General features: G+C 42.5%; 1 protein-coding gene across 2 annotated transcripts in view; it reads left to right on the top strand.

Moving 5' to 3' along the window:
- The window catches only part of ctdspla (CTD (carboxy-terminal domain, RNA polymerase II, polypeptide A) small phosphatase-like a), a 34,781-nt gene that overhangs the window by 8,589 nt on the left and 6,609 nt on the right, over positions 1-19,583 (top strand). The window contains exons 2-4 of one of the 2 annotated variants that reach the window (XM_005912297.3): positions 11,502-11,668; positions 12,893-12,925; positions 16,946-17,047. In XM_005912297.3, the coding sequence (XP_005912359.1) occupies positions 11,502-11,668; positions 12,893-12,925; positions 16,946-17,047 (302 nt within the window). The remainder of the gene's footprint in view (positions 1-11,501; positions 11,669-12,892; positions 12,926-16,945; positions 17,048-19,583) is intronic. The other variant, XM_005912298.3, reaches the window with a different exon arrangement.

The raw sequence follows: 19,583 nt of genomic DNA, 5'->3' as shown, positions 1-19,583 counted from the left end.
TTGCTAGCATCAAATGTGTCCCAAGCTGTTCTACATTTGGATTCTATCATGTTTTAATTTTGACCAATTACATTTTGTACTTGTAACTATTTTTGATTCATTCTGAATAAATTGAAGTGTAAAGCTAAAGTTTAAAATGGTAAAGTGAAGTACTTAAAAAGACACCATTTGTGTCCAGGAATAGGGGAAATGCATGCACCACCACATGTTCTTGCTTAATCAAGTACTAGAAGACCTGAAAGACATGAGTTTATGTTCCTGTTTCTCTTTACCAAGAGTTTCATTCCTGTGTTTCAAGTATGATGGTCGGCCGGTGGATTTGAATTAGACTGACAGTCATGTAAGTGCAGTAATTATTTCACTTTAAAACTTGCCTGTGGTGAGTGAGCATGCATTTTTTTTTTAAGTTTACTCCTTTTGGAAAAAGCACTCTGGGATGTTCTACAAGCAGCAAAGACTGTTTGAATTTAAGCATATATCAAAATTATTCATGTTTTCTCTCGGCTGGCCTCGAGGGGAACACGTGTCAGAACGTGTACATGAAAAACTAGACGTGCAGTTTGTTGTCCCGTTTGTTGGTTCTTCAGCACAAACCAGCTTTGGGTTTTTCTGGGCCTCTTTTTATGTCTGTGTGCTTTGGACTGTGTGTTTGACAGCACTGTGGGGAAGTTTTATGTTCGAATGTGGCCTCAAGTGCAGCTCGTATGCTGTGGTTGCTTGTTTTGGAGCAAATGCTGTTTCAAAATGTCCGGCATGGCCTTTAAAACCACTGTTACAGTAGGATTTCAGTGAAATTCGCTATAAAACAATACACTAACCAGCAGACGTCCATCTTGATCTGGGTTATATTGATTTTCATGAGAAAGCATGCGCTGCAGTTCAAGAAAAACATCGAGCATACCAAACTTCAGCGGATAACAGCATAGTGTTGGGTCTGTTTTCAACTATTGATTTAATTGACTGCAGCTGTCAGGGACATTCGACCCGTCAAACGTCAGACTGAAACTCCTTCTAATTAACTACAGAAGATAAATGACTGACACTCTGGTTCTTCTGGTACGTGCCTGCCATACTTTGGTTTGAATGCACAGTATTGTTGTGGGGTTACATCACCAGCCTTTCCTGTATATCTTGACACATAAGGCATGCAGTGACTGTGAAGAGCAATTCAATGCTCCAAAAGCCACAGTCCCTTTGGAGCAAAAGGACCGTTTGCCGTGCGGCCACAGCAGCCTGCACGCTTTCTGCTCTCAGGGACGCTCCTAAAACGATGGAACCGTTGAGTTCTGGAGTCAGACGTGCAACAAGCTAACGTTTAATTGAGCATCCATCCATCCAAACGGACGCTGTCGAGAAAGATCAATACACTCAGAGAAAGTTCAGGGTCAAGAAAGACCAAGAAAGCGAGAGAGCTAGAGGTGTTTGTGTCAAGGAGGGAGAGAGCAGGAGAAAGCATCTGGGTTGCAGGCCGGCCCTTGACAAGGGGACGGCCTCTATGCATATTTTGCCCTCTTCTCGCTGGCATTTATCATCAGTAATTGGCTATCTGAGCAGCAGATCATGTTTTGTCCACAATGATTTTCTGTCGCCCTCCCTGAATTATGCTGCGCCCCAGTTTGTGAGATATTTGACAGAAGAGCATAAAAGGTTCATACATTTTTAAACAGATGATCCGATAATAAGCAAACGCACATGCACCGAGCCCGCGGGAGATACAGAGAGGCAGTTCCCCCCATCCCCACCCCCGTCATCCTCCAGAGGTAAAAGGTGAATACTGTTTAACTGTAAGTCTCCGGGGACTCTAAGTAGGACATTCTCTGTGTGGAAATGTGGAGATGAATGCCCCTCAGAGAGCAGACGCACGAGAAAGTGTAACAGCGAAACACAACCAGGTCTACTACATGCTCACACCAACACATGCACACAAGTATATGACCTACTTGTTTCCCATTCATTCATAACAAGCAGCATTTTAATGAGCAATACTTAAAAAAATCTCTTTTTTTCAGTGCCTACTTGTTTCATCGATGACTTTGTACTTGAGAATAACACTGAATACTGAAAAACTTCATTACTCATCACAGGAAGCACTGTCGTATAATGTCTTTGTTATCTCCGCGGGGCCCTTTAAAGTCTGATATCAGAGATTTCTTTAGGAGGATGTGGAGTTTGAAAGACACGGTTATTTACCATGCTAAAAGGGGCTGTTGATTGCATTCTGGGAGATCAAGTGTGATGGAGTTTGACTCATATTAGAGACTTAATAGTCAGCTTTGATTTTAACCAGTTTTTAATTTCTTTCATTTAAGAGCCCTAATTCTCTAAAAGATCCTCCTACTCTTGGGTCACTGAATAGTTAAGCCTGTCTGTATTAAAGTGGAGCCTAAAGACGTCCCTAATTACATCTCACATTAATTTCTTTACTGTCGTAAAGAAGTAGATGGACAAGGAGGAGTTCCCATCAGTCACTGAGCCTCTGGCTTTCAGCGCACAGTAGTAGATGAGAATGTACAAGGATATATTAATAATGAACTACCGCAGCAGCCCCAAACAACGTGGGCTGTGTTGCTGTCGGTTGCGTAACTCCACCAGAATAGTCAGATCTCTCTCATTATTCCTTCCTGGGCCCTCAGTGGGCTAATTCCCCCGCTCTTGTCATCTCCTTCATTTCACTGAGCGCTCGAGAAGCGGCATCAGCCCTCATCCCTGAGGGGCTGTAAGCAGGCTGGCACCGCCACCACAGCGCCTATGCCGCTGTGCAACTAAGAGAGGAAAGCAGGGGCCGACCCACCCACGGCTGTGTGTCAGAGTTCACACAGCAGCGGCGGGAATTCGTACCTTGCATGCAGTGTGTGCCAACCAAATGACTTATGCGATTAGGTCCCTGCAAACCACATCTTGGCTCAATCAAATAACTGAGTTACTGAGTAATTTTAGTTATATAAGATTATGTAGGATGCACATGTACATGTAAATCCTCTCTATAAGTAGGCGAAATAAAGCCAGAAGGGCAGCTGAGGGTCAGTGAGAGTGACTAAAGGCATCTGCTGGAACTGAATGTACCTCCACAGCCTGTAATTTTCACCTCAGCCTCAGCTGTCTATGTGGGGAAGTAAGGAGGCTTAATGGGAGTTTATTTTATCATACTGTGCTATTATTGCCCCGATGGCCTAACACATAACCCACCCAGGACCTCGGCACAGTGAACGCACACAGACTGACAGACACAACTGTCAGTCTCAGTTCATCCAGTGCTATCTAACGCCACTCAGCTGTTTGGATCAGCTGAGTGTGTTCGATTCTGCGAGCACGCATGTAACCAAACACATGTTCGAGTGCAAGCAGATGCTCTTTGGTGTTAATATTGTTATGGAAGCCAATCTGTTGTAATTGTCTTCTCCTTTCTCAGTGGGATTTTTCTCCTGTGTCTGTTTTTAATGAGCAGCAGCGGAGGTTGTTTATAATTCTGTGTTTTCAAGGTTTGTTTTTTTAGCATCCTTTAACTAGTTTTTGCTCGTTGATTTGGATGCTTTAGTCCATGTGTGTTACATCCACGACACTAATAGCTGAACTGACTCTTGGTGTATAACATAGTAGTTTTAAAAAGTGTCTTTGAATACAATCATCTGCAGAATACTGAATTGATTTGCTAAAAAAAAGAAGAAGAAGAAGAAAAATCTAGTTATAGCTTCTCGTGAGGGAGCATTTGATGCTGCTAGTCTCTGTTTTAATAAATCTTGAGGTTACACTGTAAATGTCCAGGAATAGGGGAAATGCATGCACCACCACTGGTGTCTGTTAATTATCCTGTTAATTTTCTGCCAGTATTTAATGGATTTTTATTGACGTGTATGGGCATTTCTATCATTGGTAAACAGTAAAATTACATGCATAGTTGAAAGGGGAAAAAAAGGAAATAATCCATCCATCCAGCCATCTTCTTCTGCTTATCCGGGGCCGGGTCACAGGGGCAGCAGCCTAAGCAGAGAAGCCCAGACCTCCCTTTCCTCGGCCACCTCCTCCAGCTTGTCCGGGGGAACACCAAGGTGTTCCCAGGCCAGCCAAGAGATATAATCTCTCCAGCATGTCCTGGATCTGCTCCGGGCCTCCTCCTGGTGGGACATGTCCGGAGCACCTCACCCAGGAAGCATCCTTGTCAGATGCCCGAACCACCTCAGCTGGCTCCTTTCGATGTGGAGGGAAAAAATCCTTTGTTTTTAAAAGGGTTCATTAAATTGTATTCTTACAGAATTTTTTTTGTTGCTTTCTTCAGTGTATAAAATTAATCACTCCTCTTCCAACTGTTTAATGTTTCATTTCAGTCTTTGCTACCAGTGGCTGAGATCAGATCAGATAAGCGTCACTCAGGTTATTTCACCTGTCATCGCTACGAGTTGCTGAATTTTATTGGTGTCCTATGGTCACCACATTGCTGCTGTCTTCCTTCTTGCGTGTGTCCTTTCAGAGTGTGATAGATATCATTTTCAACAAGTGGTTTGAAACTAGAAGACAAAGTTTTATTTACATTCCGTTGCAGATATGGACATAGACAGCTGGAGATCCGACAGCTGAGTAGTCATTTCTGTTTTACATATTTGAAGTCCACCACCTGGGATGCATCCATAGTTTGATTTCCGCATGGACCCTCACGCTTAATATCCGATGCTGAAATTTGTTACTCAGACTCCAACTCTGAGGGGACCAAAGCAGTTTTGCGGATACAAAAAAATCAAGGCTTAAGGCTGTTTTCACATGGTTTGTAGTCATACAATGCACATTCAGTCCAATTATTGGTCTGATGTGTCTGAAGTGGGAACAACATATAGAAATAAGAAGGTGCTGTCTTCTGGACTTGTAGATAAAGTATCTGTCCAACTGAGGTCTTGATTCATTCTATGTCTCGTTGCTACGGTTTGTAAACCCAGCCACATCCAAGAATGAGAAGCATGTCCCGCTACAGGAAGACTTTTAGCTCAAACTTGAAGTGTACACCTGATAGTTGGGTCAGATTGAGATTGGATCATGCCATGGAGTCTGTTTGGAACTGGACCAAAACCACATCCCTCTTGGTGCATTTATTTTGGGCTGCATCTGAGTGTGATTACAGTATTCACATCTGCACCAACGAACCGCACCAAGGGTGAAAATGAACAGAGTTCCCTTTAAAGAACTAACTAGTGTAGCACAGATTTAAAACCCACTTGAGCAGCTATGATATCCTGGCATCTGGCGTAAAACTAACACAACATTTCATAAAAAGATCATCAAACAAACAATCAAACATGGTGGTGGTAGTGTGATGATCTGGGGCTGTTATGCTGCTTTGGGACCTGGATGACTTGCTGTAAATGAACATGTCCTGATCCTCAAGTGCACTTTCGCTACGCAGCAGGACGATGATTAGAAACACATCAGCAAGTCCACCTCAGAACGTCTCAAAAACCAGAAAAATGCTAGAAAACCCTCCAATGTGGCTGAATTAAAACAATTATGCAAAGAAAGGTGGTCCAAAATTCCTCCATAGCGATGCGAACCACTCGTTACCAATCATGGCAAATTCCTGATTGCAGTTCTTGCTGCCAAGAATGGCATGAAAAATTAGGTATAGGGGGCAATTAATTTTTCAAACAGGGCCATGTAGGTTTGAATAACTTTTTCTAAAAAAAAAAAAAAATCATTTAAAAACTGCTTTTTAATTTGACTCAGGTTATCTTTGGCTAATATTAATATTGTGGACAGATTTGCCCAAACTGACAACAGTAGTAGTTTTATGTTAACATTAATTTTAATATCTTTGGGTTTTGTCACACATAGCATGATAGCTTGTGATTTCGGAAATTGTAAGTATTTCCCTCCTTCGTTCAAATCCTAGTTGTAGATATAGCACATTGCTGCAGGGATTCCTTCCACACTTACTGTGCGCAACAAGGAATCCCCCCTTTCTGTTCTGGTAGTGGTAGCATGGGACAGAAACAGCTTCTTCACATGATTCTGAAAGCTGTTTGCTGAAGAAATTAGATCCCAAGCTGCAGGCGAATAGTGGATTACCTATTGGTGTATGTGTTTGTGTGAGAGCCCCGTTCTTCAGTCTGGCTGCAGGTGAATAAGGATTTTATCTGAGCTCTAAACAGCTTCTAATGAAAACACCCCACTCTCAAAAATCTCAGTGAGGGGTGGCAGCAGATAATCTGTGAAATTACGCCCTGTTTCCTGAAGGAATAGCAGGATTTTAGCATGTGATATTTGTTGTCAACTTGTGTCACATTTCACCATCTGAAAGCTTTTGTTCAGTTATACAGAACAGAAGACACGTTGAAGTCTTCCTATTTGTTGATTGTCTGTGAACTAGCTGAGTGTACTATTTAAATCCGACCTCTTTTCCATCTAAATTATTAAAGCACCACATTCACATGCACTGTTCTCACGTTTACCATCATACCCCCAGGTACTGTACACTTTACCCGCCTGGCTGCTTAGCTAAGTGTTACTGGAGTGCCGTCAAAGCATGTCGCAAAGGCACTACTAATATCACTATAATGGTATGTAATCCTTCTCACTAATAAGAGTGCTCTTTTGATTGGCTGAAGGTTGTCCTGCACTCAAGTTGTCTAAGTTACATAATTTGTTTTGTTAGCAGCCAGTAGTTTACCTAAATTTGGATGGTAAGCCTTCAGCTGCAGATAGGACTTGGATTTAAGGGCTAGAATGCTCCATTTACTCAGTCAAACAGGATAACCGAATGACCTGAGAGTGTGGAGGCTTTTAAACTGTTTGGGAAAAACGGACAATAAAATTCAAATAGCGAGTAATATAAAAACTCTAAACTGCTTTGCTGCTAAATATAAATACTTATGTTTCTATAAGTGTTTATTATACATAAAATGAAAATGATCAACTAACTAGCAAAGCTTTGTCTTAGGGCTCAGCTTCCAATCCAAAACTGCTGTTCAGTGTAGCTGTTTTTGATGGCTTGCAGCTGATCTTGTGATCCTTTCTCCCCATTTTTCCTTCACCTGAGGTATATGCTTTGCCTTTACTTGGAATGCCATCCTTTTCCATGGCAAAACCGTGGATTTAAGACTTAAAAGTGCTGATCCACAAACCAATTAAGCATTCATACTTAATTGCACATTGTTCCTTTATATGCTGGTGAGAAAAGAACATCGTCTGCAAAAAGAAGCACGATTGAACGTAATGGCGTGACATCATCAGGGTGAGAGGTTTAATTCCACAATGAAAAAAACTTGGCTCTTTGGCAATGAGAAGAGGCAGTTGAAGTGGCTCCTGTTAAAGATGTCCTTGGGGCAGCGCCAGCTGGAGGTTTACCTGGCATGATGAACTGAGACAAAATCTTGAGGTTGACTCATGACCCACTGGAATGATCATACATACCTGTTGGCTTGGGTTTGATCGCCAAAGATGAGCTGAGAGCTGCGAGGATCTATCACAAATGGGCTTCTCTGTCACCTTTTAAAAAGTACTATGAGAAGAGGAAGATACTAAAAAGACAACAAAAACTACATTGAACTCTGTTGTAGCAGTGCTCCCTTGTTATAATATTAACACTGTGAGTAAATTGTTAACTAATAAAAATAATGGCCAAAAGCATGTATCATAAACAAAAATAAACCTTGAATTGTCTGCCTCTCTGGGCAGTTTCACCCAGAGGGAGATGGATCAAGAGTGATGGACATCCTAATATAATACTATAAGACCTTATGTGGCATTTTTTGTGCCTTTAAAGGAACAGCAAAAGAGGCCAACTCAAAAGTCTCAAGGTAAGGCAGAGATCACAATCCCTCTTGGAGCCTGGAATTATTCCACACTGTGGGTCACAGGGTGATTATCTCTTCCTGTCAAGAATGCTGAGAATTTCCTGCATCCCCCTCACCACCTCCTCTTCCGGCAGTGTTAGTGGTTGTGCCTGAACATGTGGCAGAGAGCTCGGGCCTGGCCGTCTCTGTTTGAGCAGCGTGCTTTCTGCTACTGTTACCTAACGTTCAGCTGGAGCTTTAACATAAGCACTGAATTGAAGAGCCGTTTACGCAGTTCTCAGATCAAGCAGGGATGCTGAATCGGTTGAAGCGTATTCAGCAGGGCAAATAATGTGCACCTGCACACATTATTATAAGAGGCTACAGACATGGCCTGATATTGCTCTCTGTTCTTTGAGCTTTGTGTTGGAAAAGGACAATTTAATGCATCACCTTTTACCCTAGATTATGTATCTGTTGCTAACTAAGCCACATACTGCTGAAGTGCAAACTAATTATTATAAATCTAGAGCCTTCGTTCAAGTCTATCCGCCTCTGTTTTTAATGGCAAGTGCTGCCCTTTAACCTTTCTCTGTTATTCCCAGAGCTGACGAAAGTTGCATTACTATGCAAGGCGGGCTGACTCCACATTCCTCAGCAAGGACACTGATAGAAACATTTCTGTGTGCCTCAGTGTGTGAAGTATGCTATTTGTTGATCACTGTGTACTTGGCTCTCTGCCTAAACATGTGAACATATGCTACATGCATGCACGAATGTGTGTGTACAGTATGTGTGTTTGCTCAGGCTCCAGCAGCAGTCAACTCTCAGCTATGTTGTTTGTGTCCAAGGCAGAAAGGAAAGCTCTGTTTGTGTAGGGTGGTGGTGCAGGAGGAGGTGGAGTAAGAATCAGACCCAAGTATAGGCTGTTTCACCACAGTAACTCTCTCTCCACCCATTCTACGCCCTTCTCTCCCTCTGCGTTCTCTCCCTCGTGCACTCCCACCTGCTTTTTCAGGAGGCCGACTGGGGCACCAGAACGGGGCGGGAAAATGTAGACGGCCTCAAAATGGAGGAGCGGAGAATTACACGAAGGCGTTTGGGGCCAACTTAATAAAGAGGGGAGGTGATTGAATGTCTCAAATGGGACATATCAAAAGATATGATCACAGAGTTGACGTTTTTATGTTTTTAATACGGTTTTCTGCAACCATGTGGATAGGTTTGTTCAATTTTAAAACATATCTGTCCTGGAGATTTCTCCCTATGTCACAAAATAACGAAAGCAAATGGAATTTATATTGTGATGCGTGAAGAATGACATTTTCCAGAAACGCTAACCTTGTTACTTCAGGCATTACTTTGTCTGTGAATTATCCAGAGTGACACGGTTTAGGAACAAGATGCTGCTGTCATTTTTCACCTGAGTCATTGATAAAGTCATTAACAAAGTAAAGGCTAACAAGCGTTTCGCTTTCTGATTAAGTAATTATAGGTGTTATAGTGTTTCTGCATTAGAAGTCCAAGTCAAAAAGTCAATCCGGCCAAGTGATTTCCCCCGTGTGTGATGAAAATCTCCGCAAATGAATCTGTGGATGGCAAAAGCCTGCTAAGCCCAAAAGGGGGATTTAGCTGTTTTTAGCTTGCAAGTTTAGCACATCCAGCATTGCTTGGATGCATTCAGGAACCAATTTGCAACTCTTCACAGCAATAGATAAATTGAAGTAAAGACAAACAAATACTGTCAGTCAGCATGGAGAGGAATGCTAGAATATGTGTTTGCTAAATCAATAGCACAGCATCAACAAACAGTTTGGTGGCTCTTGGGACACCAGTGTTCCTCCTTGGGATTATGGCTCACAAGGACACAGTTAGCATTTAGTTTCTTATGGAGCTTATACTATGTGTTTAATTCCACCAAGCTACGTATATGACTTTATGTGGTCTGTTTGTGTATGCATATGTGATTGGTGACCTTTATCTACTGAGGTTAATGCTTTCAGCGAGTGCAGTGGCTCTTTCCTATAATCAAATGAATTCCCGTTGTGCTTCAAACAGTAATGCGCTGTCTCTGTACCAGAGTGTATTTACTTTTATATCCGCAAAGAGAAATATAGAATGTCAGCCGACAGACTTTAAACTGTGGATCATGTCTGCATGGGCAAAACATCTTCTTCAGTATCCACGCGGGTTTTAGTAACACAGCAGGTCGCCTTTCTTTTCCAACCATATAGTTGTGTTTGTTTACTGAAGTGCTGCTTCTCTGGAACATCTATCAGAATAGAGGAAGAGCCACACCGAGCTTTGGACTACAAAGATGACGAAAACAAAGAAGACGAACTGCCCACAGCCTGTCAGATCCAGTCTGAGCAACCCGAGGATAGTTCCAGGCGTCTGTCTGAAGGCTCTCAGAACAGGAGCAAGCTGCAAACAGCCCAAGCATGCATGGCTAACTGTGCTGCCTGTGTCACACGGCTGTATGAACACGTTAACAAAACAGTAGCAAACAGGGACACTGTTGGATGCCTTGAAAACAGTGATTTCAGCAAAAGCCAGCCTGTGGACGCTTTGAAGACTTGAACAGATTTGGGATTTCCAAGTCCGAGAAATCACCTTTAAAGCAATTAAGCTGGCAGAACGTCTGCTTCGGGAACACCTTGTGATAATTGCACTGTCAGAATTTAGCCATTGTAGTACTGCTGCTCAGATTTCTATTTTTATGCTCTAATCCTCACTAGCAGAAAATGTAAAAAAAAGAACATTAATAGAGGCCTTAAAGACTATTCAAGACTGCTTGTTTCTGTTCTGTCGGTGTGAAAGTAGGCCATGGGCTTCAGAGACTGAAGGAGAAATGATGTAACTAGGGACATACATGTGTATGTTGTTTTCTCCCAGGAGCCTCTGATCAACCCTTCTTGGCAAACACGTAAATTTGACTTAATTCTTGTCAAATAACAGAAATTATCTAAGATCTATCTTTCTAGACAGTACACTTTAATCTATGTCTTGACCTCTCTTCTTCTCCTGATGTTAATTAACTGGACTACCTTCCCCAGAGGGCTCTCTCAGACGGGCTATTTTTATCCCAGTGCTCTGTATTGCATGAACTGATGCCTCACTGTGTGGTACATCTCAGCTCCTTTTGTCACCATAATGCAGTTATGCACGTGAAACACAGTCCAGCGCCAACGCAGAGGATGTTGTTTCTACTTCAGACATTCGAACAGCAGCATTTGATACACTGAGAGGAGGAAATGTTGAAAAGTCTAAAAGCTGTAGGTGTTTTCTCATGTTTGTATTTTGATGTTGACACCGTTTTTGAAAATGGTAAACCAAGTTCTATCGCTCATTTGGTCAGAGGCACGGCTCACTCAGGTTGTTTAGTATAATAGGGATAGATGGTGGGCAGTGTGTCACACTTCTTTACAACGAGCCACTTTAGCTGTTTCCCACTCATTTCAATCAACGCTAAGCAAACCGTCTGCGAGCTATAACTTCCTACTCTCTGCTTTCCAAAGTCAAACACCATCCATTTATCTCTCCATATCCTTAACTGCTTAAGTATATGAGTTGCAAGTAGACTTGGAGTCTATCTTGCATGATGATGAGCAAGAGATAAGGTGCACCGGGGATTGGTCACCAGTCTCCAAAGTCATATTAGTAGCGATTTCAGTGCAGGTCTTTAAGGTAAAAGAATATCATGTAACCGCTCTCCTCTCTTACCCTTTTGGCTTTTATTTCTTTCAGTCTCCCAGTCCAACAGCAGCCTAAAGAAGCATCGGAGCCGGAGCATTTTCAGCCCCTTCTTCTGCTGCTTCCGCAACTACAATGACTACCACGTGGAGCCACCACCTGCCAACAACAAGACACTTTCTCTGCCCCCGCCCCCAGAGGAGAACGGCAGTCCTCCCAAGGTAAAGCTCATTTATCTCTCCTGTCAGAGTTGGCCGCAATCCAGATTCCATACCACTTACATCTTACGTGTCCAAACACAAGAATTAGTTCATATTTTATGACTGAAGTGCTAGTTCGACTGGAGTTCCAGTAACAAGTAACATTTGTTTGGTTTTGTTACAGAGACCTTGTTAGGGTTTGCCTTTTCCTGCAGAGGGCTGAGGCGCACTCAGCCTCGCTGAGCTCCCTCAAATTTTTCCAGCTGCTTCAAACCCGTTGAACCCAGAGGTTGTTTACCATCCACTGCTTGAAAAATACGGGCTCACTTCCCATCTTGCATTCTTCGATATCTGCCTACGCACACAACTGCACACAAAATAACACACTGAGCACGCCGAGAAGCTCCAAAAAAAGACGCGCACTGGCTCTTTCTCGCGCACGAACCCACTACAACGCATGTACGGACACACACAAACACACATGTGCACTCGAAAAACCCTCCTGCTTCTCTAATCCCCATAAAGTGGGCCTTGTGTGTTGGGGGGTGATGGATTGCTTGGCACCCACGCCTCCCCCTCTCCTCACTACACTCTGACCAGTGTAGTGAGGATGTGTGAAGAGAACGTTCTGGCTGTGGAAAAGACGCCAAACCCTGAAGCTCCTCTACAAACACAGTGTTCTGCTGCCAAGGCAGGTACACGGGGCTAAAAATGGAGCAGACGTATCACATTTCCACTCCTGTTTACCTGTAAATGTCTCTCATTCAGGGGAGGAATGTGTGGCCCTTTACAGGCACTATACATGTGGTCAGTAATGACCCGCTCTGGACCTCCTCTTAACAAATGAGTTCCCGTTAATTTAGAGTGAACCGAGCGAACCTCGCCATAAAAAGCCTTGTTATAGTACGCGGCTGATTTTTGAGCTGGGTCCGTGCCCACAGTCCCTCCCAACAGTGTACTGTTGCTGGATTTCTGGCCAGCCGTATTTGTTACTATGGCAGCTGTGTTTGTTTTTGACTGAGTTGTTCTCACTTTCCTCTCACCATGTGTACTATACATCCCTTCCCTCTGTCTCTCAGGCTCGCTTTCTCCCCGTCCCATTTGCTGATTGGAATATTGACGTTGTCGATTTCTTTTTCACGGTTTTTCTTTCGCTTCCCTCTTTCTCCCCCTCCCCCCTTGTTTTTCCACCCTGTCTCCCTTAATCTCTTTCTCTTTTTCTCTCTCTTTGCTTGTTTTCTCCAGTGTGACCAGGTCCAGGTCATCCCCATACCCAGTGTATGTATTATTATCTTTTGTTTTTCATCATCTTGCTCCAGCTCGCTAACCTCCTCCCTCTGCTTGCTGTGCCTCATCATTCTTGCTGCATGCAGCTGTTGACACGGAGGTGATTTTTCTTTGCTGTCAGATGAAATTTTGCACTGTCCCCTCTCACATGATCATGTGGCTTTCAAGGCTTTCCTTTGTGCTGCTTTGTCTCCACTCACAGGACTGATAGAAAGAAACAATTCAGTTCCATCTGCTGTCACATGATTTATGTGTGGCTTTGTTGTCTTTTCCATCTCTACCCTGCGTCTCCAACTATTGAAAGAGAAGAACATGAGAGCGATTTTTCTCCGTAGATCAGATCGCAGCTCCAGTTTTGGGTAAATAAGTGGACAGACCTGATTGAATTAGGCGTTCGTCTTCATAAAAAAACAGTTTTATTGGGATTATGCAATCAATGTTAGTCCATTGAAGGGGGGCTTGGTTTCAGCGACTTGTGCTTCATCTGATGTTCACCAGAAAAGGGGAATCATCTGATCCCTGCTTTGTTTGTGCTGAAACGGCAATTCATTTAGCTATTTTGGAATCTATGCGGTGCCTGTGGTTCACTGTAATTTAGGATATTCACACTCACAGCATCCCATATCGCAGCCAAGCTTTAAACTACACCACCCAGCAGACACCTCCCTGCAATAACAGGAAATGCATGCGGCGGTGAGGTCTGCTCTTTGTCTTGACGGGTAGGTCCAAACAGACGGCTTTAAGATCTGCGTCTGAACTGGACGGGTCACAGCTGCGTCGATTGTTGTTAAAAGAAGAGACAAAATATTAAAACACGGCAAATATCACAGTAGCAAGCAGAGTCCCAATAACACATTTAAAATGAAGAATTTTTAAATTCTAGCTCCAAAAGCTCATCAGAAATACAGGAAGATGTCAAAAATAACAAACTTTAATTTCAGGTTAATCTTCCCTGATCAGAAAACATCCAATTTAGACTAACTTGAAATGTTTATAACAATATAAACAAAGTATGGAGACATTTCTTATTAAATCTTTTTACCTCAAGATTCTAATAATTTATTTTAGAGCTTTATAAATAAATAATTAAAAAATAAAACATATCTAAAACAATAAGACACGTATCACTTGCAGTACTTTGCAAAAGTCTTGCGTCACCTCTCATTTCTTTATAATTTGCTTTTAAGGAGACTGGCTCTTTGTTAAAGTGATCTTGAGCAATAGTTCACAGCTTTTTCACTCACTTTTTACTCCGGTCCTCGTGTCTCACTATTTCAGAGGAATATCTTTTTCTTAATCCACTTAACACTAATCATTCAAGCATAAAAAAAACACACCTAACTCAAAGGACGCGTCGGTGTTGTTTCTACACATAACAGACAACTTAGCAACGAGTCGATTTTAAATTGGACCTTTAGGCAACTTCTCATTAGCATCCTGTTGCAAAAGCACAATTTATTTCCATTTCTTTAGCTGAGCCCAAGAAAAATCCCAAAGATAACACAGTCTGCCAGGCATAAAAAAGAGCCATTAGCTAAAAACTTGGCATAATCGGTATGATGTGCAGCCTGTCCTTGATAAAAATTTAAGGAAACTGGCCAAGTGGAGGACAAAAAAAGAAGTGACAGGACTAAGAAAAAAAAACTATCTACAGCAGGTGAATCTGAAAGTCATGTTCTTAAAAAGCAGGAAAAAACTGAGCAAAGACAGGACTTGATAGAGTCGATTCATCTACCGTTCACGGTGGAGGCTCTGTCATAGTTTGGGGCTGCATTTCAGCCTGTGGTGTTTGGGATCTTGTCAAAGTTGATGAAATCAGAAAAGCACCATTAGATTTTAATCCATCATGGCTTAATTTATGAGCATGACGATGATCCCAAACATACTGCCAACGTGGTAAAAGCATACCTGGACAGAAAAACATGGACTGACATCAGTCATGGACGGGCCTCCCCAGACCTCAACATTATTGAAGCAGTGTCAGATCATTTTGACAGAGAACTCAACGAAAGCCGGACAACATCCAAAGAAGAGCTTTGAATGTCCTTCAAGAAGCCCAGAGAACTATTCCTGAAGCTTGTGGCTCAAGACTTTTGTGTGTCGCACAAATGCAAATGTTTTGGTTACTTGGCCAATTCTTGTTATTATCTCAAGTGTTGTTCTCTTACATTTATTCAGTCAGCCCGTTCTCACTCCGACCCATAATGTACTGATGATTTGTCACGTCCCGAGGCGCTCCATGGGAACACGAAAGGTGATCTTCCGCATTCCTATGCTACGCGCCGGATTGTGGATGAAATCGAATAGAATGACGTTCACGCGGTAACACGCGTTCCAGTATTCCAGCCCTAACCTTATCCCTAATGTTAACCACCACCTTAATCATGTTAGATAGTGTTTTCCAAAGCGATTTAAGTAAAATAAACATACGTGTGTAGATTCATTCCAAACGGTTCTCATGTTTTCTAATGTTTCCGAACTCGTAATATTGAGACGTGTTGGGTGGCCGAAAGCATAATATACCGACGATTTGTCACCTAGCGTAAAATGTTACGCTTTGGGAGCGAGAACGTGTTGATTCAGTAGCAGTAGTATAGACATTTGCTTCTCCTCTCTATATGCTCTAATAATAAAGTAGAATTTCTGTTGCAAGGGATTGCATGTACATGTTCTGTGGGTTCCTTGAAGACAAACTAGGACATGTTGGAATTTTCATTTCCTCATAAATCCAAAGAGGATAAATTTGTCTGTTTATTTGATCTGTTGCTTCCAGCTGATCAACTATTTTCAATCAGTTAGCACATTTACCAAGTCTGTGAGAGCGCTCCCCGGCTGTGCCTTTGGGAGCACGGTTATTTTAACTGCTGGTGAGAATGTCAAGGTCCCAGTAAGCCTTTCTTTCTTTGTTCAACCTGCATGTGTAAATCACATTCATCACGCCCTGACAGGATGCCATTCAGTGCCCTTGCTCAAAAAGAATGCTTCCTGTGATACATCAGCATGCAGTCCTGCCATTAGGCATAATAATTCAGTCATGGTGGACCAAAAAACACACACAGAAGTACACATACATGCATATGTATTTAAGGCTGGCAGAGTCGTTGATCCCAGCCTCTATGTGTGTGGATGAACGTGTATATGCTGGTGCACGATCTGTATGTGTGTGTGTGGTTTGAGTGTGCGCCCCCCATGGCCGGACCATCTGCCCCGTGCCTGCCTGTAACCTCAGGCTCACCTCGTAGAGGACAATAGTGTCCCACCCGATCATAAAGACAGCACAGTCACCAGAACTCTGTCATCATGAGGTAACACAGAAAATATCAGCGCCGAGGAGAGTCCAGCAAGAAAAGCAGGCATGTCACTTTGAATATTATCATCTGAAGAAATAGCTCCTAAATTCACATACGATGGCATTTAATTGGACATCAAGTATAATGTCAGGAAAAAACTGCTCCCTGTTGATGCTCTTAACACATTCTGGGGATAGTCTGGAAATAAGCACGGGTGATGTAGAAATCAGGGTCGAGCAGAGATAATTGGAGCTCTTTTTTCCTTATGTAGGATAGTCAGATGAGCTCATATAATTTGGCCAAATCATACAGCTTGTGGCTACACACTAAATCCCCTTTCCTCTCTGTGCATCGACGATTTTCTAAGCAGTTTCAAGACTTCTTGTTAAAAAACTTTAAGTGAAATCTATATGACTTTGTGATTTTCGCATACTTTTAATAATGTAACATCTGCAATCAGAGGAGAAGCATTCCATGTTATCAAAGTGCTGATATATCTCTGAGCAGAAGCTTAGGGACACCCGCCTGCAGGTCATTAATCCTGAGAAGTGTTTCTTGAGTGTCACCCAAAACACCCGAAGTGATCTTATCCAACACTCTGACTGAGCCACCAACACACCGTCAGTGTGTGTGTGTGTGTGCGTGTGTGGCCGCCTGTTCCCGATAATGCACTTCTCTATATGCTTACCATTAAGTATGCATGTGTGTGTTTTCTCTGCAGCCTCCAGCCAAGTTCCTCCTGCCAGAGGTCAGCATAGCAGACTATGGCAAGAACTGCGTAGTGATCGATCTGGACGAAACCCTTGTACACAGCTCCTTCAAGGTACGGCACCTCCCTACATGACCTCAAACACACTGTGCACTTTGAAATACGCCAACGCTGCGTTTTGTTTTTCCTCATGCTGTTGCTGTGCAGCCACAGTTGGATTAAACAGAAATAGGTCCTGAAAAATGACTCTACTGAATACGGTCTGAGGACAAATAGCATGAGCCCTGTTAGCATCACTGAGCTACACATAATCGCATGAATCTATGTCCTTCAGAGTATAAAGGGTTCTTAATACCCGTTCGAACAGGTGAGAACGAGAAAGAGCAAGAACAGCTATCTGACTGAGAAGACCTGGAAGACTGATTTTCTCATCAAGTTTCTATCCATGCATCCATTGCAAACTGGGTTTCAAGGCAGGTGAAGCATCAAGCGATCCATAAGAGAAAACAGCACAGCACAGCACACCATTGATGCACAGCATCCACATCAGTGGCCAGTTTATGCTTCTCAATTAATGTAACGTGTCTTTAGTCAGTTGGAGGAAATTCACATGGCAAACAGGAAAAACCAACGAGTTCAAACACAGAATCTTCTTTGTGGTGCTTAATATTAATTAATTAATGAATCATCAAATATCGGTATCGGTCTTCAAAATATATATCAGCCTACCGCTGCACCGCTGGGTTGCCCAACAGTTAGACATGATCATACCACATCCACGTCTAATGGTTTTTTTGTCATCTAATTTCATTATGATAATTAAAATAATTTGATTTCTCAAACCATAAATAATTCAAGCCAAGTTTCAAACTTAAAATTCATGACATTTGGATATTTGTGGTTTTCATTAGACTGCAATTTGTATGTAGCTTAATTGGTGCCAGCCCTGCTTTTGTTTTCAGTAGTGAGCAGTACTACTTAGAGGCTGAAAATATGCTTAAAATGCTCCATCTGTATATGTAATGGCACATATGTACAGCTATTTTTCACTCACAAACATGTTATAGTGCCTTTTTCAGCCTGCTGCAGGCACTTAAAGGGAAAGCCCAGTATAGTAGGCACTAGTACACTATCCTTGTAAATGGCTCTTGTCTCTCACCATCAAAAGCTCCCTCTACTGACACACCTGGCACACCTAGTGACCCATTTGAGCACAGCTCTGCCCCGGCTTCAACTGATCTCGTTATGCCTGTGAGTACTACCTGCGCTTGAGTGCTTTTGCGGTCAGTGTCGGCGAGCTACGCAACAAAATAGCTCAAAGTAAAGTTGAAGTAGAAGTTTTATGTTCCACTTAAGTGGAACTCCTTTTAATTAAAATGATTGTAGAGAAGAAAAAAAACTTTGAGTACATTGACTCGATTGCTTTGGACTGTAAAAGGACGAAAGGCACACAAACATTGAAGCGGACACACCCATCAGAATCACATGCCAGCAGGTCAGGGCCACACACACACACACACACACACACACACACACACACACACACACACACACACACACACAATCATACAGGCTCACTCACACACTAGGGTGTGTCCAATGCAGTGTACTCTTGGTTTGAATGGCTGTGGAATGGACTGTGCAGAAATCCTGGATCTAATACACTGCAGGCCAAAACGAGCCCAAAATTATTCTTTTTTTCCTTTTGATCAAACTCACACACCAGATACCCAGTCCATCAAAATTCATTTAGTTCACAGATCAGTGTGTGGTATGAAATGGATTCACAATGCATTAAATGGAAATACGTTGAGAGAGGAAGAGAGGGAGACAGAAAGTGGCACAACGCAGCATTTTCAGTTCCTTTCAGAAGCATAGCAGGATTTCCTGTAGCTTTCCCGTTTCAAGGTGATTTTGATGTCAAATATTAAGCATTTTCTTTCCAAAGAAAATACATGCTTTCACTGGAAATTACACAATTATAGCAGAATAACAACAACTGACAAGGGATAGAGACGCTGCACAGATGGACGTAGACTAAAAAAGAAACGTTACATAACACATCACATACTCTTGCTTTTATCCTGCATATTATGGATGGGGAGATAAATCCTGAGCCCTCTCTGAGATTAGCTGCTGTGTGTGTGTTAGATGTGCACAAGTAGCTGAAATGAATGAAGACTGATCGGCATGCTGTACACTGTAGTAATTTGAACAGCGTGCATTTGCAAAGCACTTGTCAAAAGATGTCTTGCTCAACATCTGAGCATTAAAATTCCACAACAGCCTTTTCCTCTCTTGGGATCGATTTCCCTGATATTTTTGGGACCTGGCTGCAGGGATGCAGTCCCGTCCAGCTACAATGGTATTAGTGAGATCAACACCTGCAGTCCATCTTAAAGATGTTGGATGGGTTTAAGTCAGCACTCTGTGCAGGACATTGCAGTTCATCTGATTTATGTACTGAGAAATGGCATTGTCCGGTTAAACTGGGTCTCATCCCTGAAGCAGAAGGGCGAAAAAGTGCCAAAAACATGGTCAAGTTAAGAACTTTGGCCATGCAACATGCAAAATAATCATAAGTTGCTTCCCTAACAGTCTTTTAATACAACCTTTCTTCTTACCTTACCCAGGGACATCCAACTTCTTT

The sequence above is a fragment of the Haplochromis burtoni genome, unplaced genomic scaffold (genome assembly GCF_018398535.1).
Source record: "Haplochromis burtoni strain Fernald_Lab_line unplaced genomic scaffold, NCSU_Asbu1 Contig_1, whole genome shotgun sequence".
Lineage (NCBI taxonomy): Eukaryota > Metazoa > Chordata > Actinopteri > Cichliformes > Cichlidae > Haplochromis > Haplochromis burtoni.
Note: the sequence above shows the minus strand (reverse complement) of the source record. Positions and strands in the feature narration are given on the sequence as shown.